The sequence below is a fragment of the Macaca mulatta genome, chromosome 6 (assembly GCF_049350105.2).
Source record: "Macaca mulatta isolate MMU2019108-1 chromosome 6, T2T-MMU8v2.0, whole genome shotgun sequence".
In the NCBI taxonomy this organism is placed as follows: domain Eukaryota; kingdom Metazoa; phylum Chordata; class Mammalia; order Primates; family Cercopithecidae; genus Macaca; species Macaca mulatta.
In genome coordinates, this window is record NC_133411.1 from 83,555,612 (window position 1) to 83,578,886 (window position 23,275).

At 41.9% G+C, this 23,275-nt stretch overlaps 1 protein-coding gene across 15 annotated transcripts in view; it reads left to right on the top strand.

Moving 5' to 3' along the window:
* The window catches only part of PDE8B (phosphodiesterase 8B), a 273,316-nt gene that overhangs the window by 44,581 nt on the left and 205,460 nt on the right, over window positions 1-23,275 (top strand). For 6 of the 15 annotated variants that reach the window (XM_015140305.3, XM_015140307.3, XM_015140309.3 and 3 more), the window contains exon 1: window positions 15,666-16,250. The exons of the other annotated variants lie outside the window; for them this stretch is intronic. In XM_015140305.3, the coding sequence (XP_014995791.3) occupies window positions 15,912-16,250 (339 nt within the window). In that variant the 5' untranslated portion in view covers window positions 15,666-15,911. Of the gene's footprint in view, window positions 1-15,665; window positions 16,251-23,275 lie in introns of those variants that run through there. 15 annotated transcript variants of the gene reach the window in all.

The window sequence follows — 23,275 nt, forward strand, 5'->3', positions numbered from 1 at the left end:
CATAATGGTGACCTTTGTGTCTGGCTTCTTTCACTTAGCATTTTTAAAAGTTTCATTCATGTGATAGCATGTATTTGTGCTTCATTTTTTTTTAATGGCTGAATAATATTCCATTGTATGGATATACCACATTTTGTTTATTCAGTCATCTATTGATGAACATTTGAACTACTTCTACCTTTTGACTATTGTAAATAGTGCTGCTGTTAAACATTTAAGTACAAGGTTGTCAGTTCTTTGGGGTATAAGCCTGGGAATGGAATTGCTGAGTCATATGGTAACTCTCTTTACCTTTTAGGAACTGCCAAACTGTTCTCCACACGGGTGTTATGTTTTAGTTTGTGCTGCTGTAACAGAACACCTGAGGCTGAGTAACTTAAGAGAATAGAAATTTATTTTCTCTCAGTTCAGGAGGCTGGGAAGTCCAAGATCAAGGTGCCTGCATCCAGTGAGGGCCTTCTTACTACATACTCTGGAGAAGAGGAAACACATGCCCTCACATGGCAGAAGGCAGAAGGGCAAGAGGACAAAAGAGATCGAACTTAGCCTCAAGCCCTTTATATAATGGCATGAATCCATTCATGAGGGCAAATACCTGCCATTAGGCCCCACCCCCCAATACAGTTGCATTAAGCATCAAGTTTCCAACACATGAATTTTGGGGGGATGAGTTCAAGCCATAGCATTCTACTATTTTACTTTCCCAACGGCCATGTTTAAGGGTTGCAGTTTCCCCATATCATTGCCAACACTTTTTTTTTTTTCAATTATAGGCATCCTAGCAGATTGGAAGGGACATTTCACTGTAGTTTTGACTTTATTTACATTCATTTTACAGTTGACCCTTGAACAATGTGGGGGTTAGGGATTCTGACCCCCTGCACAGTCAAAAAAGAAATCAATGTATAACTTTGAACTTCCTAAAAACTTGAGACAAATCACCTATTGTTGACCAGAAGCCTTCCCAATAACAAAAAGTCAATTAACACATATTTTGCATGTTATATGTATTATATACTATATTCTTATGATAAAGCATAGAGAAAAGAAAATGTTGTTAAGAAAATCATAAGGGAGAGAAAATATATTTACTATTCATTATGTGAAAGTGGATCATCATAAAGGTCTTCATTCTTGTCATCTTCATGTTGAGCAAACTGAGGAGGACAAGGAAGAGGAGAGAGGTGATCTTCTTATCTGTGGCAGAGGCGGAAGAAAATCTGCACGTAAGTGGACCCACAAAGTTCAAATCTGTTGTTCAAAGGTCAACTGTAGTTTTCAATTCATTGGAGTTTTAAATTGTATTTCTCTAGTGACAAACGATGTTGAGCATCTTTTCATGTGCTCCTTGGCCACTTGTGTATCTTCTTTGTACAAATGTCTATTTAAGTTCTTTGTCTCTTTTTGAATTGGATTGTTCATCTTTTTGTAGTTGAGTTATAAGAGTTTTCTTTTTAGTTTATTCTAGATACTTGACTCTTACCGAATATATAATTTGCAAATATTTTCTCCCATTCTTTGCATTGTCTTATTACTCTCTTGATGCTGTCATTTGATGTACAAAAACTTTTTAATTTTGATGAAGACTCAATTTAGTTTTTCTTTTGTGGTTTGTGCTTTTGGTATTATATTTAAGAAACTATTGTCAAATCCAAGGTCATGAAAATTTGTCCCTGTGTTTTCTTCTAAGAGTTTTATAATTTTAGTTTTAACATGTTTCATGGTTAGTTTGTACATGGTATGAGGTAAAAATACAACTTCATTCTTTTGTGCATTGATTGATTTTTGAATATGAAACTAACTTTGTGTTATTGGGATAAAAACTGCCTGGTCATGGTGTACTACCTTTTTATTCTATTGCTGGAGGTTTGGTTTGCTCAATTGTGTTAAATATTTTTGCATCTATGTTTAGGGGTATTTTTATCTGTACTTTTCCTTTTTTGTAAAATCTTTTTTTCCTTGGCTTTGGTATTTGGATAATGCTGGTCTTATAACATGAGCTGTGAAGGGCTTCCTACTGCTCAATTTTATGGACATGTTTGTGTAGGGTTAGTATTATTTCTTCTTTATATATTTTATAGACTTCACCTGAGAATTTTCTGGGATTGGAGTTTTCTTTGTAAGCAGGCTATTAAACACAAATTCAACTTCTTTTGTAAATATAGGGAAATCTAGATTTTACAATATTTCTTCTTGAGTATTTCTTTCAGTATTTCTAGGGAAATGTCTATCTAAATTGTGAATCTGTTGACATAAATTTGTTTCTAATATTCCCTTATTATTCCTATTAATAGTTTAGGGTCTTGATGTTAGTAATTGATGTCTTTTATCTTTTATTTTGACCAGTCTTGCTAGAGGTTTATCAATTGTATTGACTTTAAAAAAACATTTTTTATTTTTATCTTTTTTTTTTTTGAGACTGAGTCTCACTCTGTCACCCAAGCTGGAGTGCAGTGGCATGATCTTGGCTCACTTCAACTTTCATCTCTTGGTTCAAGTTATTCTCCTGCCTCACCCTCCCAAGTAGCTGGGATTACAGGCATCTGCCACTATGACTGGCTAATTTTAAAACTCTTTTTTAGTAGAGTCAGGGTTTCACCATGTTGGACAGGCTGGTCCTGAACTTCTGACCTCAAGTGATCAACCCACCTTGGCTTCCCAAAGTGCTGGGAGTACAGGTGTGAGTCACCACATCTTGCCCAGCATTTTTGTTTATTGCATTTGTGTATTGTTTACCTGTTTACCATGTATTAATTTCTGTTTCTATACTTATCATATCCTCCTGTCTTTTTAGTTTAGATTTAATTGTTTTTTCCCTAGTTTCTTAAGGTAGAATCTTAGATTATGGGATTTGGACCCAATTTCTGTTCTAACATAAGCTTTTGTCCCCTTTATCATTTTTTATTGTGTCTCTTTGATTCTTCTGTCTTTTCTTCTTTATTAGTCTGGCTAGTGGTCTATGTATTTTGTTAATCTTTTCAAAAACCAGCTCCTGGTTAATTAATTAGCATGTCTTTGAGTTCACTGATCTTTTCTTCTGTAGTGTCTAATCTACTTTTAGTTCTATCTAGTGACCATTTCATTTCAGAACTTGTATTTTTCATTTCTGGAAGCTCTATTTGATTCTCTTTTTTTTGTATTTTCCATTTCTCTTCTCACAATGCTTATGTTTTCTCAATACTTGGACAATAATTATAACAGTTGTTTTGACGTTCTTGTCTGCTAATTTCTGCCATTTCTGTTTCTATTGATTTTTCTTTTGATTATTGGTCACATTTTCCTGCTTCTTGAGATATCTAATGGTTTTGATTATATGCTAGACATTGTGAATGTCTAAGTTTTGTTGTCTTTCTTTATTGAGTGTTGGATTTTGGTTTGGTACACAAGTTAATTTTGGTTCCATTTAATTCTTTCAAGGTTTGTTTTTGAGCTTTTAAAGGTAGGTCTGCAGTATTTTCTCTAGGGATTCTTTAACCTTAGTATTAAGGTATGACCCAACTGGATTCTCTACTGAATGCCCTGAGTGATCAACAAAGACACTCCTTTTTGGCTGGTAGAACTTGGATAGCTCCTAGTTCTGTGTGAGCTCTGTAAACTGTTTGCTTATAGCTTTTCAGTTGCTGTCTTTCTGGTCTAAGGAATTTCACCCTACTCATGCATATCTTAGTACCTACTAAACTCTCAAGTACCTCTCTATGTTTCTTTCATAAGTGTTTCCTTCTTTCTGAAATACTGCCCCATAAATCCCAGCTACAGAAGTCTGTCTGAACCATGATTTTGGTCTTCTCACATCAACAAAACCACTGTGCTCTGCCTTGAACTCCTTTCCCGCTGTGAGACATTGAATTTGCCTCCACGGTGAAAGCTGGGGTAGTCATATTGTATATTCCATCTGTTTCCCTTCTCTCATGAATTACAGTCCTGAGCCACCGATTTTTCAATGTCTGATAATAGTTGTTTCACACATTTTATCTGATTTTCTAGTTGTTAATGGAAGGAGGGTAAATTTGGTCCCTGCTTATTCATCAGAAGTCCATGTTGCAAATTTTTATTCATGATCCTATCCAAAAGGCTGCCATCTGAAAATGCCGTTCTATTTGAAGATGTCTTCTGGGACATTTTTTGTTTTTTTTCTCCATTCTTCTTCTACAACTTAAAACTATGGATATTCCAAATAAATTTGGGAGAACTATACTGCATTGTTTCTGGTTTTTGTTGCAGAATTGTTGGTTTTCCCATAGTGATCCCTACATCTTATTCGTCTTTCCCCACACCCACTTCAAATAGGGCTAATGTGACTTTTGATACAGTATTTAGGCTATGAAATGGCTCTCAGACCTTTCCAGGGGAGTTTCTAAGCCCCTTATAGCTGGAGTTCTAAGAACAGCCACTCAAGGCTTGCTTCTACCATTTCTTAAAAGTGAGAATTACTTGTAGATGTGGCATCTCTAACATCGTTGCTTTATACTCACTTGAACATACAGTGGGAAACAGAGGCTATTAAAAATGTAATCAGTGTGAAAATTCATGCCATCTGAATTGTACGGGTATGTAAGGGATTTGAGTTCCTTACAGAATTTTCTGCAATTTAGTACTTAAAATGACTTATAAATGTATATACTTCTCTCTCCTTAGGAGAAGGAAAATCTTAAATACTAGCTTGATTTCTTAATTTAACAGCAAAAAACAATTCTCATACCATGTATCTCCTAACATGTCACTTTCACTTTAAAAGTCTAAAGAGTTGAGGTTTATTTCTTTTCTTTTAAAATTGATGTTTATGTTGTTTATTTTAAAAAAGATCAGATCCCCTGTTATGAAGGATCTTAACCTTGTCTTTTAGATCTCAGTGAGAAATGCAGTACATGTAGCATTAGCTATATTTCTTTTTTAGAGGCTTATGTAGGATATTTATAACCTATAAAAGTTTGATGACTTCATGTTCAGGAGAAAGCAAGTAATTACCTAGCCAAGCTAGGTGGGTGTTCAAGTTAATGGTAAACGGAAAGGAGATGTTGAAAGATTTCTTATCTGAAGGGTAGAAACACAAGAGAAATATATGGAGATAAAACATACAAAGTATAAGACTGTTACATAGTAAGCTACCTCCGAAGTAGCAGCCATTGTTATTATTATTCTGCCAGTATTCTGAAAGTAATTGTATCTGTTTTGTGTACTTACACTGGATTGAATTTACACTATCTTCCCCTGCCCTGTCCTCCAGACCCCTGCTTCCTAGAACTTTATTCATTGTTCTTAAAACATAATGGACTTTTGTCTTCTCTGGTTTGAACTCTATATAGTAATAATAATAATAATGATAATAATAATAATAATAAAAGAAAGAAAAAATGAAGTACTGTACTGGAAATTTATATCATTCTGCTGGTGTGTATTTAAACATTAAGTTTACTTCCACAGATAAGCCTCTCTTTCCTCTACCCCCACTCCCACATCTCAGAAATGGTAAAGGGGACTATTGAAAACCTGTCCTTAGAAGTCCTTGGTTTTGTGAGGCTTGCAGACATCCTAAAATTTACAACCTTACATTTTGTTTCAGAAAATGAAACATCACAGGTGAGGGGCTTTTTTAAAATTTTGTTTTGTTTTGTTTTTGTTCTTTATCATTGTTTTCGCTTTGCAATATCTTACTACGTGTACAGAAGTAGTTTTCAAAGTGTGATCCCTGAGTAAGTGGCATTAACATCACCTGAGAATTACTTAGAAGTGCAAATTCTCAGGCCTCACAATCTGTGTTTAGGCAGTTCTGGTACATGCTAAAGTTTGATAGCCACTAGTGTCGAGTACCCTAGAAAACTCTCCCACATCTGACTGAATCTATTTCTGTCTATGATATTATAAGCCTCAAATATGAGGTATGAAGAAGTAATCAGTCATGCCCCCAGTGACTGTTGCCTTGGAGATGTTTAATGGTGTGACACGGGAAGTGCCATGCTGCAGAGCAAATGTCAAACCCCAAGAAGGGAGAGACTTTCTGCCGCAAGCTTCCAGAGCATCTCCTTTCACTGCCCTAGCAGCCACAGTGTAAGAGGATTAAGACACCAGAACTGCAGAAGGTACTAAAGCAAGCAGGGCCTTCAGGCAGAGTTGCAGCCTCGAGGCACCTTAAGCTAGTTAAGAAGTAAGATCCCAGGGCTCAAAAACAGTTCTTGAAGCAAGAGTATCAAAGGCTGACTTTAGCGATCCAGACACGGAGCAAAAAACTAAAATCACTGCATAGGTCTGACTATGTGGAAGCCCAAGGAAGTCTTGGCAGAAACTGTTTACTTAGCAACCCTGGAAAAGGACAATGGTGCTCTTGTCAGTAAAGAGGACCTGGAGGCTGGCATATCTATCTGTCCTCCTCATAAAGGCTCATGATTGGTTCAGCAAATATTGAACATGTACCATTTCTTGTTCTAAGTACTAGAGTTCCAGCAGCAAACACAAAAGAGGTTCCTCACATTCTAATCATGTTCTAGGGAGAGTTCAGTGTCAGCACTGGCTTTGGGTGGACACTTTCTGGTTTCTAGACTCAAGATTCTGGGTCCCAGAAAGTGCAAATCCAGGTGAAGAATTCCCTTGATAGACAAAGCTTATTTCTCCTGGGAGTGCTCCCCAATCTCATTTGCACTTTGTCCTAGACATCTAACCTGGAAATTTTGCAGTCAGTTTTGATATCACTGGCTCCCTGGCTCCTTATCTAATCAGGCACCGGATCCTAAGGATTCGTTTTCAGTAAGGTCCATGGAATTCCCCTCTCCACCCTTTTTTTCTGTTTTTACAAATTCCGTCTACTCAATATCTCTGTATTTGTTTGCTAGGCCACCATAATAAAATACCACAGACTGGGGGACTTAAACAACAGAAACTTATTTTCTCGTGATTCTGGAGCCTACAAGTCTCAGGTCAAGGTGCCAGCAGGGTAGGTGTCTAGTGAGGCCTCCCTCCTCAGCTTGCAGGTGGTGCATTCTCTGTGTGGTCTTTTCTCTGTGTGCATGCAGGAGAGCGTGGGCAATCTCTGCTGCTTCTTTTTCTTATAGGGACACCAGTCTTATTGGATTAGGGCCCCACCCTTATGACCTTGTAACCTTAATTACCTCCTTAAAGGCCCTGTCTCCAAATATAGCCACACTGGGGGTTAGGCTTCAAAATATAAATTTTGGGAGGTCACAATTCAGTCCATAACAATCCCTATTATCCCATTCCTGGGTTATTATAGGTCCTTACTGATCTTCATTCCTGACTTCCTTCACCAGTCCTTCTGGAATATGCAATAAGTAAAATAGCACAGTTGACTCTTGAACACCAGAGTTTGAACTGTGTGGGTTCACTTTCATGTGGATTTTCTTCTGCCTTTGCAATCTTGAAACAGCAAGGTGAACCCCTCCTCCTCTTCCTCCTCAGCTTACTTAACATGAAGATGAAAAGAATGAAGACCTTAATGATGATCCACTTTCACTTAATGAATAGTAAATATATTTTCTCTTTCTCTTGATTTTCTTAATAACATTTTCTTTTCTCTAGCTTACCTTATTGTAAGACTATAGTATATACTACATATAACATGTAAAATATGTGTTAACTGACTGTTTATGGTATTTGTAAGGTTTCTGGTCAATAGTAGGTTATTAGTAAATCCTTTTTTTTTTTCTCTTTTTTTTGAGACAGAGTCTTGCTCTCTTGCCCAGGCTGGAGTGCAGTGGCGTGATCTCGGCTCACTGTAACCTCTGCCTCCCAGGTTCAAGCGATTCTCCTGCCTCAGCTCCTGTGTAGCTGGGACTACAGCGGCATGCCACCATCCCTGGCTAATTTTTATTTTTAGTAGAGATGAGGTTTCACCTTGTGAAAGTGGCCTCAAATGATCCACCCACCTTGGCCTCCCAAAGTGCTGGGATTACAGGTTAGAGCCAATGTGCCTGGCCTGTAGTTAAGTTTTTGAGGAGTCAAAAGTAATATGTGGATTTTCGACTGTGTGGCAGTTGGTGCCCCTAGCACTGTGTTGTTCAAGGGTCAACTGTATTTTAAAGTTACAGTCTTATTGAAAACATCACTGATTTCTAATGACTAGAATTTAGGCAGACTGCTTAGTCTGGCATTTGACTCCCTGGTCTGTCAGCCAAAATAATGTTATTCTCTTCTTCCGTACCACAAACCTTTTGACTCATCTGCCTCTTTGTTCTTCAAGCATTTAGCAAGTGTTCCCACCTCTAGGCCTTAAGCACATTATTCTCTCTGAAATGTCCTCTTTTCCACTTATTCAAATACTGCCCTTTCTTCCAAGAGCTATACTCTGTCTCCTCAGTGACATCTCCCGGATAATTTCCACCCACAGTGATCTTTCTCTCTGGGCTTGGATTAATTTTTCAAAGCAAATGTTAACACAATTCTCTTGTGTGTATGTCTGTGTTCCTAACTGAATTGTCTGAGGGCAAATACTAAGTCTTTTACTTCTTTGTATCCCTCACAGCACCTGGCACAGTAGTGGTGCTCAAACCATGTTCTCACGGAATCATGGATGGCTGGATGGATGGACGGATGGAAAAAGAATGATATTCCCTTTGATAAAGTTTTCTGGGAATCTTAGCTTAAATGTCATGTCCTCTGAGAAAAATTTCATCATCCTACCCCAGTCTCACGCTATCACATCAACATATTTTAAATCCCTATATAACCTTTATCACTATCAGAGAATTTTATTGTTTGTTTGTCCTTCCAACTCCCCCTAATATCCTAAACTCCATAGAAATAGGGACTGTTTCTGTCTTGTTTCTCACTGAATGAATGGATGGATGAATTTAGCATCACATTAGTGTAATGAAATCTTTTGGAATGGATGATATGCCTAGCAAGGTGTGCATGCGGGCAGGAGAGGACCTGCTTAGAAACCTGAACTTTAAAAAATTGCCCATGAGACATTTAGGAAATCTCACACTAATTTAGAAACAGATGTGCCTTGTGCCTTGCTTTATAGATTGTAAATGTTTAAAAAATTGGTATGAATTAATAATTTGTACCCTTAGTTTTTTTTTTTTTTTTTTGTACCCTGACTTAGAATACCTAAAAACCTCAAAGTACTATGTAAGAGTATTCATGGAGGCTGGATGCAGTGGCTCACGCCTGTAATCCTAGCACTTTGGGAGGCTGAGGCAGGCAGATCACCTGAGGTCAGGAGTTCGAGAACAGCTTGGCCAACATGGTTAAACCCATCTCTACTAAAATATAAAAAAATTAGCTGGGTGAGGTGGCATGCACCTGTAGTCCCAGCTACTTGGGAGGCTGAGGCAAGAGAATCACTTGAACCCGGGAGGCAGAGCTTGCAGTGAACCGGGGTCACACCACTGTACTCCAGCCTGGGCGACAGAATGAGACTCTGTCTCAAAAAAAAAAAAAAAAAAAAAAAAAAAAAAGAAAGAAAGAAAGAAAAGTATTCATGTTAATTATTTGGCAAACAACAATATTTTTTGCAAGACAATGGATTTGTTTTCTAAATCTAGATTTTCACACAGGATGTTTCCTTAAGGGTGGTAGAACCTACAGTGACTTCCATTACATAGAGAAGTTGTTTCAGGGTCTTCTCCCTTCATTTCTTTCTTCTTCCGATGTTATCATCCCTGCCTTAGGAGACATTGTCTAGTTACCCTGTCTGCTCACTGCCTTCTGGCGCCACCAAGGTTAGTTCTGCCTCTGTGCCTTTGTTCATGCTGTTCCCTGTGATTGACAAGTTCTTATTGAAGCCCAACTGACATGCCCCCTTCTTCCCTTCCCAATGACCATAACTACTATAAAAGAATTGACAATACCACACATCTTCGTTCTGGCCCCTTGACACTCATGGATTTTATTCCATTCTCATGTGTAAGTCCCATCTGCCTGATTGCTCTGTAAGTTCCTTTGGAGTAGGACTGCACCTTGTGTTTCATGCATATATCCTTTTGTGTCTGATGCTTTTGTGAAATGTATTTGTAAGACTTTAGGAAATGAATGTTCCATCTCTCCTAGCCTGACTATTGGGGTCCAAAATTCTGGAGGTGAGTAGCATTCTGAAGTCTTTGCAGGGCGAATCCAGCCCCTCCCTGTGGGGTGCTTGTTAACAAGAAGGACAGATCACTTTTGTACTATGCAGACTCAGGACCCAGCATTTGGTGGCCTCCAAGTTTCATGATGTTGACTTAAGGAAGTCAGATGTTGGCTGACTCTCTGTTTGCTACAACTGGCAAGAGAAAACCATCCTATGGGCCAAATCCTCTCCTTAGTTTCACTTGGCCTATGGCAAAAGGTCCAATAAGTGATGCACCTATAGTTACAAATACAACTTATTTTTACTCTCTTGAAAGACCTGTCTCTGTAAACTCACTTGGTAGGAATATTTCACCAAGAAAGTGGCTCCCCATGGCTTTCTTTGTCTCTCATTTTCTTTTTTCCTCTCTGTGTGTCTGGTTCTGTGAGGTTTCCTTTGTAAATGTGTATGCATTAATTTCTCTGTCTCCACCTATCTCTGATTCTCTCCCTTTTAAATTTATTTTCCATCTTTCACCTTCTGTCCAAAGAAAAAAAAAACCAGTGGAAATCCATAAAAGAAAATAGAGTTACCTAAATACTTTCTGTGGACAGAATTAGGAAATATTATACTTATTCATTTACGTGGTTTTTTATGCACTGAAATTGGTTTTCAGAAAAATAAATTTGCTGTTTCTTGTCTACACCACTTTATACTCACTTATGAACCTCAACACATGTTCATACATTTTCTATATTTGTAATTAATCCATGTACATATCTATTTTTAACCTAACATTGTTTTGTTAGGTTTTATATTACTACAAATAGTGATATTTACATGTGATTTGTTGAGCCATTCCCTAAGTGTTTGATGGTTGAATTATCTCCAGTTTCATTATCATAGACAACATTGCTACCAACAACTTTGTACAAATTATTATATTTTATTATTTTGGCTTTTTCTGATGTACATTACCAAAAGACTACCATGATCTAATCAAAGGCATTCACTGCCTTTAAAAACTAAAAACGCAGAGCATAAAACTCTATTAAACAAACAAATAAAATAACCCCTTCCATTTTGGATTATAACAGTTAAGAGAAAGACAGAAGACAAAGAAATGGGAGAAAATTATTCATTCATAAATTCAACAAATATTTGAGCACCTTCTGTATACTAGGCACTGTTCCAAAAGTATGGGATACATCAGTGAATAAGAAGGCCCCAAACCCCTGCCTTTGTAGAGCCAATATTCTAGTGGGAGAAGGCAGACAATAAACATAATAGTAAGTGAGCTAATTATATAATAAGTTGGAAGGTGATATATGCTATGAAATAAGAAAAATAGGCTAAGGGGAATCAGGAGTGGTAGAGGAACAATAGAGGTATGTGGGTTGCAATTTCAAACAAGGGTTGGGAATAGGCATCACTGAGTAGGAGACATTTGAGCAGAGACTTGAAGGAAGTGAGGAAGTTAGCCTTGCAAGTGCTGATGAAGCTGCACAACAGGCAGAGGGAACAGCTACTGGCTAACAATGTTGGATATCCTGGAGAGACAGCAAGGAGGCTGGTGTGGCTGGAGCAGTGAAGGGGGGCTCAGCAAGGTCGCCAGGACCCACATCGGGTAGGGTCTTCGAGGTACTTATAAGGACTTAAACTTCAAGGAGGCTGTGGAAAGGTTATACTGGATTCACTTTCTTTGAAAGGACAGATGCTGGACCTGTCCTTAACCCCTGAACCAAGTCTCTGGGATAGAACCAGGGAACTGTTGAATTTCTGGCAAATTCCTCAGGGTGGTTCTGTTGTGCATGTGGATTCAGGACTACTCTTTCTGTTCAAAAGTCCCACAATTCTAAATATAAAATAATTTAATAAAAGGAAGCAAAAATTTCACAGCATTCTCAAATGTTGGTGATTTACAGACTCTGGAGATTATCTAGGAAATTGAAGCCCAGAGGTTAAGTGACTTGCTCAAGTTTACACAGCCACAAGAGGCAGACCTCGGTTTCAGATTCACTTGTCTATCCCTGAATTCAATGTGCCTTCCCCTGTACTGGGCTGCCTAATAAACAGTATCATTTCACTTATCAGGTGGTTAGATTTCCAATAGCTCCACCATTAGGAACATAGTTTGAATCCAGAAGCTCTATAAGGTTGATTGGTTGATTAAATGTTTGATTATCTAAAAATCAATCAGATAGCTACTATTGTTTTAACCTTTACAGCTAAGAATCATTCAAAATGTATTAATCACATTTGCTGCTTCTCTAGAGGAATTCTGAAGAGTCATGCCATCTTAGAATTGGAAGGGACCTTAATTGTTCAGCATCTTGCAGTGCCTGTGGGCCATAATTTTAAAGTTAGCTCTTATTTAATCCTATTATAAAACACACAAGCCATTCAGGTGACCCTGGACATATTGGAGGTTTTGTTTTACAGTATGTTTCTGATTTAGGTTACTTTCTTTCGATTTGCTTCTTGGATATTTTCTGTTGCTAAATTTTTCTCCACTTAATTTTTTTTTTTATAACGTTGGTCTTTCTGGCCTTATTCTGTAACTTGGGCCTAAATTTTATCAGCAATGTCTGAGCCTGTAGTCTCTGCTGTCATCTGGGATGTATTAAAGTGGTCAGTGGCAATTGATTCAGAAATCCCTTCTATGGGCCAGAACTCAGGCCTCACAACTAAGCTGTGGAAATTTCAGTTAAACCATTTCCCCTCCACTTGCACACTTCTGCAGGTTTCAGCAGCCAGATCTGTTCCAGCAATGGGGGCAGGTTGCACATTCCCACTGAGAACACTTGGTGGAGATTATAGGGACACATTATTTTTTTCTTTCACTAAGCCAGAATTGGCAGTCGAAGATGTGTTTGAGCTACTGGCTGCTTTGGGAATGGGAAGAAAAATGTATATCTAGTGCATTTCCCCTTCTATCTTCTATTCCAACAAAGAACTTGCAGTCAATGAAAGGCACTGGTCCTAATATGAACTGTTCAGTTAACCCACTAAAGCAGCCTAGTCCTTTTCACTAGCTACCTTGAGGTCACCTACTCTTTCAAGGCTTAATTATTCTTATTTTTTAACGTAGAAAGTTCAACCTAAATTTGTTTCTGGGTGACTTGTAGCTTCATGATTCAGCTGCTAATGTTCTCCACCAGAAGATTGGTTGTAATTTCTATTTTATCACAATCTTCTTGCCTTTCAAAGCCTCAGTGAGTGACTGGTGCTTTTTTTCTGGGTGGTTTCATTGCATTCCTAGAGAAAACTCTGAAAAAGTAGACATGTGTCATGAGAATTAGCATGGCTCTAAATTTCAATATGTGAAGGCTGTCATTGATAGCTCCATGAAAGGTAACGACTGAAATGCTATACGCATTATCACAGATAAGCTTTAGGAATGATTAAACCCTGACTTGAACATTAATTACATCAGGGGCTAGTGTAAAAAGTAGTGTTTTTGCAATTTAACTCTGATGTTGTTTTCCCAGGTCCTAAATTGTCCTTTGGACGCAGAGAAGATGGTAGCTATGAGGCTTAGTTTTAAATGAATGACTGTCCCCATATCTCAGTCTCAGCCATTTAATGTGGTGTTCTTATAGGCATGGATGGGACAAGGAAGCATGGACCTCAGCAGCCTGGAAGGGAACTGTGGTGGAAGCTATGATGCCAGGAAAGGACTTACTCCTCCAGCTACTGGGAGTGCGGCCAGCAGAAAGCCCTTGGCTCGGCTGACATCTCCTGGGGGCAGTGCCTCAGCTGAAGAGAGCCACCTTGCCCAAGGTCACTGAGGTGGCCTGCATGTAAAGACTGGTCCATGCTGGGGTATAAAGGCCCATCAGAACAGCTCAGAACCCAGCCCCAACTCAGTACAACTCTGATGCATCATCCCACCTTCAGAATCCTCCCTGCAGGGATGCCTGAGGCTTGGTCAATTTCTCCCCTGCTCAAGCTTGCCTCCCTCCCATCCCTTCCTTTATTTCCTCCCACAAATGACTATCAGAGCACTTCCTAAAAAGCCTCCCTCTGCCTGCTAAACACCATCTCAGAATCTGCTTCTAGGAGGACCCAACCTGTGCAGAAATTTTATGAGCAATTTGCCTGTCCATTAAAAAATATAGCATAGACTTTTTCCAGGTTAGCTGGAGATGGAGTTTTTTGTATCAAAAAAAGAGAGAGCTGAACTGAGAAGAGAAGCAAAGGTAGAAGAATAAGGTTAGACTCTTTCTCTGTATATATGAATTTGGGATTGGGAATGATACCTTGCTTCTCTATGAAATTTAGAATCTGTCTTTTGAAGTCTTCATCCAGTCACGTCCAAGAGTGGTACAGGAAGAAAAAGGAAAATAAGAATGAAAAAAAAAAAAAAAAAAACCCTTAAAATTGAATACTTCTTTGTGCCTTGCATTAAGCCTCTATGTTATTGCCCTTGTCTGTATAAGCAACTCTAGATAAAATCCTTTCTTAGACCATCTAATTATCTCCCCGTACCATTGTGGCAATAGGGCAGGAATTACTGTGGGAACCGGTGACTGAATGGGCAGTGGCGTCTTGCAGCTCTAACTCGGAGTTCACAAGGGAAGGATGAACAGCAGCCATCCTTCTAAAGGCATTCTTCCTCTCCTCCAGCACAGCTCAGTCTGTGCATGCCTCACCAAGGAGAATGAGGGAAGGCCTTGTTGACTGCCCAGCCCAGAATGTGAGGAAGAGCGGTTGACATGGGCGGCTGGATGGGGTAGAAATCAGCATGAACATTTAGTGGCACCCAAGGAAGAGGTGAAAACGGGGGAGAAAGCCAAGAACCGTCAGACAGCTTCTTTCTGTTCTTTCCTTGGATCTTAGGGGAACGTATGTGTTCAAGGGTGCCTTCCTCCGCAGGGCCTCCCATCCCTTGGCATGAACTTCCAAATGATGAGTAGACATGGAATGGGCTTCTTCCAAAGACTGGGTCACCATCCAACTCAGCCTTCGGAGTAGGCGGTGGGGCTGCGGGAAGAGGACGGACCCATGAGGTCTCTCCATCACTCCCCGGGTGTGTTGACAGGCGAGCAAATGCAGTGGATGGGCCTGGGCTGTAGGGCCCCTGCCATTTCGGGAGGGGCCTCCTGGTGTTTAGCTCTGGGATGTGTGAAAATGTGTTGGTGAAAAGCGAGAGGCTTACACAGCCCTTCAGGGGAAGAGGGGCTGGGGCGCTGGGGGCGGCGTCGGGATGAGTGCAGAAGAGACGAGGCCTCTGGACAGCGGAGGAGGAGGGGAGGGCGCCGAGACGCGGTGCCAGCTGCCGCGCACAGGGGCCCCGCGGCGGAGCCGAGCCGCGGGCACGCTCTGCCCAGTCGGGAGAGCTCGGGGAGCGGCGGGAGGGGCGGAGGGGCGCAGTGGGGCCCGGGCGGCTGCGGCCGCGGAGCCGGGGCACCTGAGGAGGAAGGAGGGTGGGAGCGAGGGAGGGAGGGGACGGGTGCAGACCGAAAGTGGGGAAAGAAGGTGCAGGCAGGCGGGCAGGCGGGCGAGCGCCCTGGCCCAGGGCCGCGGGTGCGGGAGCCCGGCGAGGTCGAGCTGGGCGGCGGCGGGGGCCGCGCCGAGGGAGGAGGGGAAGGCGGAGGCGCGGGGAGCGTGTTTGGGGCGCCGCGGCGGCGAGGGTGGCGGCCGCTGGTGCGCGCGGGGCGCTGTGTGTGCGCGCTCCCCAGCTCGGGGAGGAAGATGGCCCAAAAGGGAAAGTTGGGGTGACGCGCGCGTTACCCGGAGGCTCGGCGGGGGGCACCGCGGCCAGCCCGACGGAGCGGCGGACACACAGGCCGGGGGGCGCGCAGTCCGGGCGCCGCCGCGACCGCCCCCTCACTGCAGGTGGCAGCGGGTGCGCTGGGTCCCGGCGGCCGCGGGCGCGGGCGGGCGCGCGGGGGAGCCCGGCCGAGGGATGGGCTGCGCCCCCAGCATCCATGTCTCGCAGAGCGGCGTGATCTACTGCCGGGACTCGGACGAGTCCAACTCGCCCCGCCAGACCACCAGCGTGTCGCAGGGTCCCGCGGCACCCCTGCCCGGCCTCTTCGTCCAGACCGACGCCGCCGACGCCATCCCCCCGAGCCGCGCGTCGGGACCCCCCAGCGCCGCCCGCGTCCGCAGGGCCCGCACAGAGCTGGGTAGCGGCAGCAGCGCGGGTTCCGCAGCCCCCGCCGCGACCACCAGCAGGGGCCGGAGGCGCCACTGCTGCAGCAGCGCCGAGGCCGAGACTCAGACCAGCTACACCAGCGTGAAGGTAAATGCCCCGCGCTGGCACACAGTGTGGGGGCCGCCCGCCCCGTCGGCGGGGCTTGCACGGGCTGGGGGCTCTGGCGGAGTTGGGTGACCGTGACGCGGTTGGTTTGGAGAGGTTGTCACTAAGGAGGAGTTTACTTTTCATTTGTGGAGATGGTGGGAGCCCAGGAAATGTGGACAGAAAAAGGCCCCTGGAGGGGTCCTGGGAGCGTCCTTAGCTGGTCCTGGGGGACGGGGCGGGGAAGGGAGCGCAGAGGGAAGCAGGTGGTCTGGTCTGTTCCTCCTTGAGGACAGGAAGGCTGTGGCTTGGAGGAAGAGGGGTGGGGACCATTGAGAGCATTCGGTGGCCAGTCCTGTTGAATGAAATCTGAGCACGAGCTGGATTTGCATGCCTTGTAGGTGACTGGTGCAGTTGCAGCACCAGGATAGATAGTGCCCCATATTCCGATTTTTACCTGGGATTACCAGCCAGGCTGGAGTCTCACCACAGGCACGGAGCGCAGGGATTTGTGAATGAATAAGTGTTCGTGTTTTGAGAAGAGATGTGGGAACGGAGCAGAGTGGAACCTGTTGTTTGTCACTGTAGCGATTCTCTGGGTTGGCTGCATCCTAGACAGAATTGAGAGAATCGGGCCATGAGTTCGGAGTGTCAGCAGAGCCACCGTGAGGGGACATGGTTTCCAGTGCAGTACAGCTGTCTGAGGATGATTCTGCACATACATATGGTCTTTCCAGAAAGTGGGATTTTGAGGAAGTGGAAAAAATTGTTTAGGTGGTTAAAGCAGTCGCTAAATATTTATTTCTTCATGACAGAAGAAAAATAATTATTTAAATAGTGTCCTCCTGTATGTTCTCAAAGTACTATTAAATGTAAGAGGCTTTTCATTGTGTAAATCTGGGCACTGGGTCTTTTTTCCTTACAGCAAACAAGATGACAATGGCATATCCCATTGTACAGAGAGAAGAAATACACATCTCTATGACTCCTAATGTCAGATAGAATCACAGCCTTTACCTGGCCAACAGGTTACCAAGAACCATTCCGTGGATTTTTGTCAAAGACACATTTGTATTTTTAGTAGTTAAAAACTTGGTCTTCATAGGGTGAAGTCAGCCCACAGTGGAGCAGTGAGGAGAAGGATAACATATTTTGGCTTCAATCTGGAAGTCCAGAAGTTTTTTAATGAACCTATTTTTTTTAACAGCATCTGATTGTTTAACATGAAGCTTAACTGATGTTTGCTTGTGGTTGCAGTGTTTCTCTGGCAGTAGTCATAATCACCATTATAATAAAAACACCATTTATTGAGCACCTACTATGTGCCAGAAATAAGCTTTCTCTCTTAACTATTGAATGTTAACAGTGTGATCTTAGCATAGCATATCTGAAGACTAGAGTCTAGGATTCATGACAGTACAAACCTACCAGTTGTCCATTTGTTACAGAGGCATGTGCTGAAAGCTATACTTTGCTTTTGTCAGGCTCTCTCTCTCTCCCCCTCCCTGTTCACACACAGTTAGCTTTAGTAGCAATTTTCAGGGATGAAAATGTTAAATTTGGTGAAAATATTAAGTTGGGCTGTTATCGGTAAAGACCATCCTATTGCCTGATGGTTGAAGACCTGAAGCAGTAGTTCAAAATGGTGACAGCTCATGAACTTTGTGATACTTTTTTTGGTTGCTCCAGAGAAATTGTGAATTTTTGTTTTCCAGAATATCAAGAATCTCAGTTTAGTGCTTGGCAACTCTAGCTACTCCATGTTTGTTCAGTAGAAGAAAGAATACTGAATGAACCCATTCTGTACGTTTTTAATACTTCCCTCAAGAGGCTGCTTAGAGACCAAATGAAGTAAAAACTGAAGGGACGATGAGTCCCAATTATTAGTAGCTTGTATAAACTTGTGTAAATCTCATTGCTACTTGGCTTAAGTGTTAAAAGGCTTGACCTGGGTTAGAATTGAACTCATTTTGCTTTATCAACAAGATTCCCAAATAAGAGCTTAATTCACTCTAACCCATTACTAGGAATGTTGGAAATGAAACCGCTGGTTCGGTGACTTAACACTGCTTTGCATTGTGTGGATCTCAGAAAGTATATATTTGAAGTGAAATTTGAGACCAGAGTTATTTATGCAAATCTTACAGAATTGTTATCACAGAACTGCCCTAATATATTTAATAGTATCCTTTTAGGCCTGTGACTGGGCGTCGTATTGTCTTTTCTCAATCTTAAAGTTCACATGTTCTGTGCCCTTTTGTTGCTGAGATAATTTTATAAAAACTTTACTTTCATTTTTCGTAGACTAAGCATTCTTTTTTTGCCTTAAGAGTTTGAGATAGTTGCTAGGCACGTGGTGGTGCCCCACGCCTTTCCGAAGCACACAGGTGGATAAAGTAAAATCTTTACCATTTGGTCCTGTTTACAATGGTGGAAAGTTGTAATAGTTTCCACCCCCTCCCCCCACCACTTTACATCAATTATGAAGTGTATCCTCATTATCTGCTTGGCCTCTGGTATTCCCCAGAGTGCAAAAATGTGTGCTTGATCTCTCTCTCTTTTCTAGCAATAATTCATCTCATTAAGCTTTTAGAATGATGAGGCATTATGATGTCAAACATGATGTCAACAGGAACCTTCCTGAATACCTAATTTGCAAAAAAAAAAAGGATTATGAGCATTAATAATTCATATGCAGTACAATGATATCACATGGGTTTCCATTTCTGGTAAGAAGTTAGATTTGTCTCCCAATTGCTGTAAAAATGCAACTTCCTAGCAATTTCTTTCCTTTTTGCTTGCCTTTTCAAAAATAGTACTCCAACAGGAGAATCCTGCAGGATGCTCACTCTTGATATTGTGCCAGTTTTGTAATTCTTGTTCAGAAATCCTCAGAGGAGATGGTTGAACCTCTCTCTGGGAAGAACCAGGGATTCTTACAAGTTTTCTCATACCAGCTGTTCCTACTTGGGAGCATCTGGGACTAGACAACCAGTTGTAGAAAGGAATCTTTACTGACAGTACCATCAACTTGCTATGACCGCGGTGTAGGTTAACTCTTTTGTGGATTAGACACAGGACGTTGTTAGTTTCCAGATGGCAGCATCACCAGCTCCCCTCTTTCCCTCCATTCATACAGAATGTGCTCATTTGTTCATTCAGTATTTGTGGCCAGACTGTGTTGTAGGTGCTAGCGATTCAGGAAATATCCATGAAATTTGGTAAGCAAAGCCTAATGAGGAGGATAAATCTCCTGTGAAATGGTGTGCCTAAACCAGTTACTAGTGACTTCTATGTTTTCTGTTCCATAGCATTCTAGAATTTGTGAGGATAATCCTGAGTTGACTATATGTAAAAGGAAAATAAATAGATATTCCACTGACCTTATGGTAAATAATAATACGATTTTATCTGGGGGAGGAGTAGAGCTATATTGGAGAAAAGTCATTTTTGTTTTCTAAGTAGGTGTTTTGGAGTCAAACTTTAGTGTACGCCAGAATCGCCTAGAGAGCTTGTTAAAATATAGATTGCTGTACTCCGCTCCCAGAGATTCTGATTTAGTAGGTCTTGGGTGGGGCCTGAGAATTTGAATTTCTAGCAGGCTTCCAGAAGATGCTAGTGTTACCGATCTGGGGACCACATTTTGAGAACCACTGCTTTTCAGTGAATTAAATTATCTGTTGGTTGGCCAGGTGAGTGAGGTGGGGCCACCTCTAGCAGAGTGCATAGTACCACACTGTCTTTATCTGGGGTACTAGTCGTAGCACTGCTTTCATCTTAGTTCACTTCTGTATGGGAAACCTATCGATGTACAAGAAGTCAAACTCTGAGCCTCCGAGATTTGCTAAAAAGTCTGTAAGTGAGGAGAGTGCTGGATCCTGTAGCCAACTCTGGTTTCTTGAGGTAAGTTTTCCCCAGGATCCTTTTGGGTTTGTACAGGTCGTAATGTCTTGCTTTGCCACCACAAGAGAAGCCTAAAGCAAGACTGGATGTTACATGATACAGGCACATATTCTCTTCTCAGCTCTTGGAATTCCTGCTACGCCTTTCACCATCATTTTTCATTTTAAAATGGAATATAAAGTTTAGTAAGCTCAAGTGAGTCCTGCAAGCTGATTTCATAAGATTCAAGTTTGCCTTCTGCCATTGTATATATGATTACAGTTTAGTTCCTCCTTTTCCCAACACATTAATTAGAATGAATGAGCACATTTTCCTTATTTTCATGACTTTCTTCAGTAGTTCCATGAATTTTTAAGGACCATCAGGTAATTTTTCCTTTTAAAGGAAAGTAAGTCCTCAAGCCAGGATGTAACATAGTATAAGCTGCCAGCTGTTCAGAGATGATACAGTTTCTACTGAAATCCTGATTTGCTGACCACCAGGTATGGCCTGGGCACCAGCAGGACAGGACATGCTGGTGAGGGCAGGACAGATTGTGTGGCACTAGACTGGTCATGAGTTAAGACCAGTAATCAAAATAGGAAGAAGGGAGTGAGCCCTGTGGAACCAGGTGGGAAGACAAGAGTCCAGAGTTTGGACATCCAGCAAAGTTGGAGAGGGGCAGGGAGCAGGTGGGAACGCTGGGGCCAGGCAGGCAAGGGAAATCTAGAAATTAGTGGTTCAGCAAGGGTGACAGCTGTTGAACCAGGTTGAGACTTCTGATGGCAGAATAGAAACTTCTCACTTTCTATTCTATTCAGGAGGCTGTGGTGACCAATCAGAGGGCTGTAGGTAACTTTGTGAACCCGGTACCAAATGACACAAGACCAACCAAGCAATCCTTCCTTGCACCCTGATCAGACAGAGTCTGGGCAGGAAACAGACTGCACATCCAAAAGGGGTAACTCAGAATAATCAAATGAAGGGATTACTGCAAATTTTTTGGCAGAATGAAGGAAAGACAACAAATGAAGCTGAAGCACCCTAGGCTGGAAAAAGAGGGAGCTGTTACTACCCCAGAAGAGTCAAGGGGAGGGGGTGTGTATTCGTTCGTTTTCACGCTGCTGATAAAGACATACCAGAGACTGGGTAATTTATAAAGAAAAAGAGATTTAATGGACTTACATTTCCACGTGGCTGGGGAAGCCTCACAATCATGGCTGAAGGCAAAAGGCATGTCTTACATGGTGGCAGACAAGAGAGAATGAGAACCAAGCAAAAGAGGTTCCCCTTATAAAACCATCAGACCTCGTGAGACTTGTTCACTATCATGAGAACAGTAAGGGGGAAACTGCCCCATGATTCCATTACCTTCCACTGGGTCCCTCCCACAACACATGGGAATTATGGAGGCTACAGTTCAAGGTGAGATTTGGGTAGGGACACAGCCAAACCATATCAGGGCGGTTATGGGAAGCTGAGAAACCAAACCTGTAGGTCAGAGAAACCCTCAGGAGCTGTAGCCTTCAGGAGGAGTGGGCAGGGAGGGAGCCAAAGCCGTAAATCCCTTCATGACATTGTCTTCCCTTTCATCAAGCTCCTGCTGGTTTCCACATATGGAAACCAGAGGGAAAGGGAATCTGTTGATTGGGGTTTTCCAGGGTACTGAGCAGGGTGGAGAGTGGGTCTGGAGGGGCAAATGAAAATATCCTGAGCATATCCCAAAGGCTCTTCATAACAGGCAGTAAGAGATGTTCAGTGTCACTGGAGCTACCTTGGTATAGATAAACTCAAATTGTGATGGGCAGTTTGATGGTTGTCTAAAATAATGGCATTTTAAAATGGCCACTTAATTCACTGTTTACAGTTCCTGTTTGATGACTAATGATATTAAAATATGTCCAATTATCTTGGTCGGAGACCTCGAAGTTATTGCTGTAAACATATCCTTCTCTTCAGTTCATTCTGTCCCGTGACTGCTGATACATGTGTTTTATCACTTCCTCTGGCCCCTGTCTGCTGTCCTTCTCCCTATCCTGAACTCAAAGCCCAAGGGTGGAATGGGGGAGAAAGACCTGAGCCTCATAAGAGACTCAGGATCCAGCCTTATCAGTTTATTCCATTTTTCTTCTCAGTTTTTACTTTCGCACTTTCTATAACCTTCTCTCCACAGGCTCGAAAAGTTTTAAAAAAGTGAATTTTGCTATGTGCTTATAAGGTTATATTTTCAATAAAGAATGTGTACATTTAGAACATATTTAAAAATATTAAAATGTGTCCGGGAATTTATTTTTAAAGATAGGTGTTACCTTTACCCTACAGTGGAATTCTTGGTAGTTATATTTTAGTAAAAAACACTTTTTGTTGTTGTTTTGAGACAAGGTCTCACTGTGTCACCAGGCTGGAGTGCAATGGTGTGATCTCAGCTCACTGCAACCTCCGCCTCCCAGGCTCAAGCTATCATCCCACCTCAGCCTCCTGAGTAGCTGGGACTACAGGTGGTGCCACCACCCTTGGTTAATTTTTTGGTATTTTCTGTAGAGACGGTGTTTCTCCATGTTACCCAGACTGGTCTCAAACTCCTGAGCTCAAGCTATCCACCTGCCTTGGCCCCCAAAGTGCTGGGATTACAGGCGTGAGCCACCATGCCTGGCCCAAAACACTACTTCTCAACAAGTTGTAGTATATATTAGTTTAGAATTAGTTGTTCATGACTCCTTCCCCAGTCTATTTTTTTCTCCCATCAGCAGATAATAGCCAGCTTTTATTTAGGATTTTTTTGCTTTACTCTTTACCATTGGTTTCTTTCATCCCCTCCTTTCTACCTCCTTAGGGAGAATGCACAGAAAAGTAGTTCCTGAAGTAGAATTATCCTACTCTGCTGAAAATTTGCTTTAAGAAGCTTGTGATTGCTGTAATAAAAATCAAGGAACCATTTTGCTTTTGGATAATCCATCAATGAAAATAAGAATATTTCATGGTTGCCTCTTGTTTCCAAGGCAATTTAAGTTTTCAAGCATAGTTTGTACACTTCGCAACAAGGTAAACAGGATAGCTATAATAATATTAGTTGTTATTTAAGTTCTTGCTATTTGCTGAGCACTTTATATACATTGTTTCACCAAATCTGCATGGTTTCGCCTGAT